The following is a 2610-nucleotide window of genomic DNA, read 5'->3' as shown; positions in this document are numbered from 1 at the left end:
TCTGAATTCCATTTATATTCATGTTTTCCTTGTTCAAGAGGGAGACTGAGAACCTAAGATATGACAGTCCATTTCTTATTTGTACAGTCCTGAGATTCAGTGAATCTTGCAGAGAAATCTGTTTGAGGGGAGAGCAGGGAATGTTCAGAATCATTTACAGACACAAGAGATGCAGTTTCTTAGTAAGTTTCTTCTCCATGGGTGGAACACTATTTCTTCTACTTTTATAAATTTTGCTCTGTGGTATATGGAAGGACTGAGGATGAAGCTGAAACTCTAATACTATGGCCATCTGATGTGAAGAACTGACTCACTGAAAAAGATCCTGATGCTGGGAAAGATTGAAGGTGGAGATGGTGACGACAGAGGATGAGATGGTTGGATGGCATCACCGACTTGATGGACATGAGTTTCAGTAGGTTCTGGGAGTTGGTGATGGACAGGGAGGCTTGGTGTGCTGCAGTCCATGGGGTCACAAAGAATCAGACATGAGTGAGCAACTGAACTGATATAGAGTAACTTAAGCTGTCCTAGACTTTAGTTCCTCTAGCCTTGTTTATTTGTTTTTTAAATAAACTGGAAGCAATATTCTTGGATCCTACCCTGTATAGTCTTATGTGTACTAGAGGCAAAAACCAGGCTTTGGAGATTACTACCAAAAGAAGAGGAGAGGTGAGGAGAGAGTCCAAGTGAATGAAATAATGGTGAGATGAGAGAAGGGAAACTCTGTCCTCGTTCACACTTGTTTTCCTCTGTTGTTCAGTTGCCCAGTCATTTCCGACTCTCTGCAACCCTATGGACTGTAGCGCGCGAGACTCCTGTGTCCATAGGATTCTCCAGGCAAGAATTCTGGAGTGGGTTACCATTTCCTTCTCCAGGGGATCTTCCTGACCCACGGATCAAACCTGCCTCTGCTGTGTCTCCTGCATTGCAGATCGATTCTTTACCCCTGAGCCACCATTATTCTTTTGGATAAAAGGCTAAATTTTGATGCTTTACAAAGCATCAAACACTTTGTAAAATGCTTGCTTTACAAACACTTTGGTTTGTAAAGCGTTTATACAGGAAATTTATGTCACTGATTTCCATGGTAATGGTAAGTAAATTATGTGGGTCCAGTTTGGGCTAGTCACAGTCATTCCCAGTGCATACATCACTTTATGTGAGGAGATGTGGGAAATACTCTTTCCTCTATGTAACGCTTCTCTCCCATTTTCACAGATGCCCTTAGAGAAGAATGGCTCCAGGGAATGACTCTTTCACAACTCAGTTCATTTTAGTGGGATTAACAGACCAATCAGTTCTTCAGCTCCCCCTGTTTTTCCTGTTTCTAGTAATGTATATGGTCACTGTGATGGGAAATTTGAGCTTGATCATCCTAATTGGGCTGAGTTCACATCTGCACACCCCTATGTACTTTTTCCTCTTTAATTTGTCCTTCATAGATCTCTGTTATTCTACTGTTTTCACACTTAAAATGCTGATTAACATCATATCAAAGAAGAAGATTATCTCTTACATGGGGTGCATGACTCAGCTTTACTTCTTCACTTTTTTTGGTATTTCTGAATGCTATGTGCCGACATCAATGGCCTATGACCGCTATGTGGCCATCTGTAACCCACTCTTGTATAAAATTGCCATGTCCCCTAAAGTGTGTTCCAGCTTTATGCTTGGTTCCTACTTGATGGCATTTTTGGATGCCATGATTCTTATTGGAGGCATGCTGAGACTGAACTTCTGTGATGCAAACACCATCAACCATTATTTGTGTGATACCTACCCTCTGCTCCAGCTTTCCTGCACAAGTACCTACATCCTTGAGCTGGAAGTTATCATTGTGTCAGGCATCAACATCATTCTGCCCAGTCTCACCATCTTTGTCTCTGATGGCCTCATCCTCTCCAACATCCTTCACATCAGCTCCACAGAGGGCAGGTCTAAAGCCTTCAGGACCTGCAGTTCCCACATTATTGCTGTTTCTCTGTTCTTTGGATCAAGTGCATTTGTGTATCTCAAACCATCTTCTATGCCCATGAATAAAGGAAAAGTCTTATCTGTCTTTTACACCAATGTGGTTCCCATGATGAATCCCTTAATTTACAGCTTAAGGAACAAAGATGTTAAACTTGCTCTGAGAAAAGTCCTGAGGATGGTGAAGTTTTGATCAGAAACATTATCTGTCTGTGCATATAGTTTTAGGAGAAGGAGATTCTGTGTGTTCATTTAAATAGTTATAGTTAGAATTTATTTCTCTCTTTTTTAAATAACAAAATTTAAATAATATTTGAGCCTTCCCCCAATAATTTATCTCTGGTTTTTCTGTCTGTTGCTTCTTTTTCCCTAATCATTTGCATGGCATCTCCTACAGTTTTCCTTCTTACTAGTAATTTTAAATTAAAAATGTAGTATCTCTGTTATTTTTATTGTCATTTCATATTTTCAGTTTTTACTGAAAAGGAAAATGGTCCCCAAGTGATCAAATTTGAGACACCTCTGATATAATGACAGACCAGTGATGAAAATCACCTAGATAAGACTAAAGTACCATTGTTTCACTGGGGTTGTGCTTATTTGCCACTTCCTGTTAGAAACATGCATCACATATTC

General features: G+C 40.0%; 1 protein-coding gene across 1 annotated transcript; it reads left to right on the top strand.

Moving 5' to 3' along the window:
- The first annotated feature begins 1237 nt into the window (after nucleotides 1-1237).
- Nucleotides 1238-2167, top strand: OR8B1AI (olfactory receptor family 8 subfamily B member 1AI). The gene has a single exon (NM_001390137.1). The coding sequence runs from the start codon at nucleotides 1238-1240 to the stop codon at nucleotides 2165-2167; it is 930 nt and encodes a 309-aa protein (NP_001377066.1).
- Nucleotides 2168-2610: the final 443 nt, after the last annotated feature.

The sequence above is a fragment of the Bos taurus genome, chromosome 29, assembly GCF_002263795.3.
Source record: "Bos taurus isolate L1 Dominette 01449 registration number 42190680 breed Hereford chromosome 29, ARS-UCD2.0, whole genome shotgun sequence".
In the NCBI taxonomy this organism is placed as follows: domain Eukaryota; kingdom Metazoa; phylum Chordata; class Mammalia; order Artiodactyla; family Bovidae; genus Bos; species Bos taurus.
This window is presented reverse-complemented; position numbering and strand designations above follow the sequence as displayed.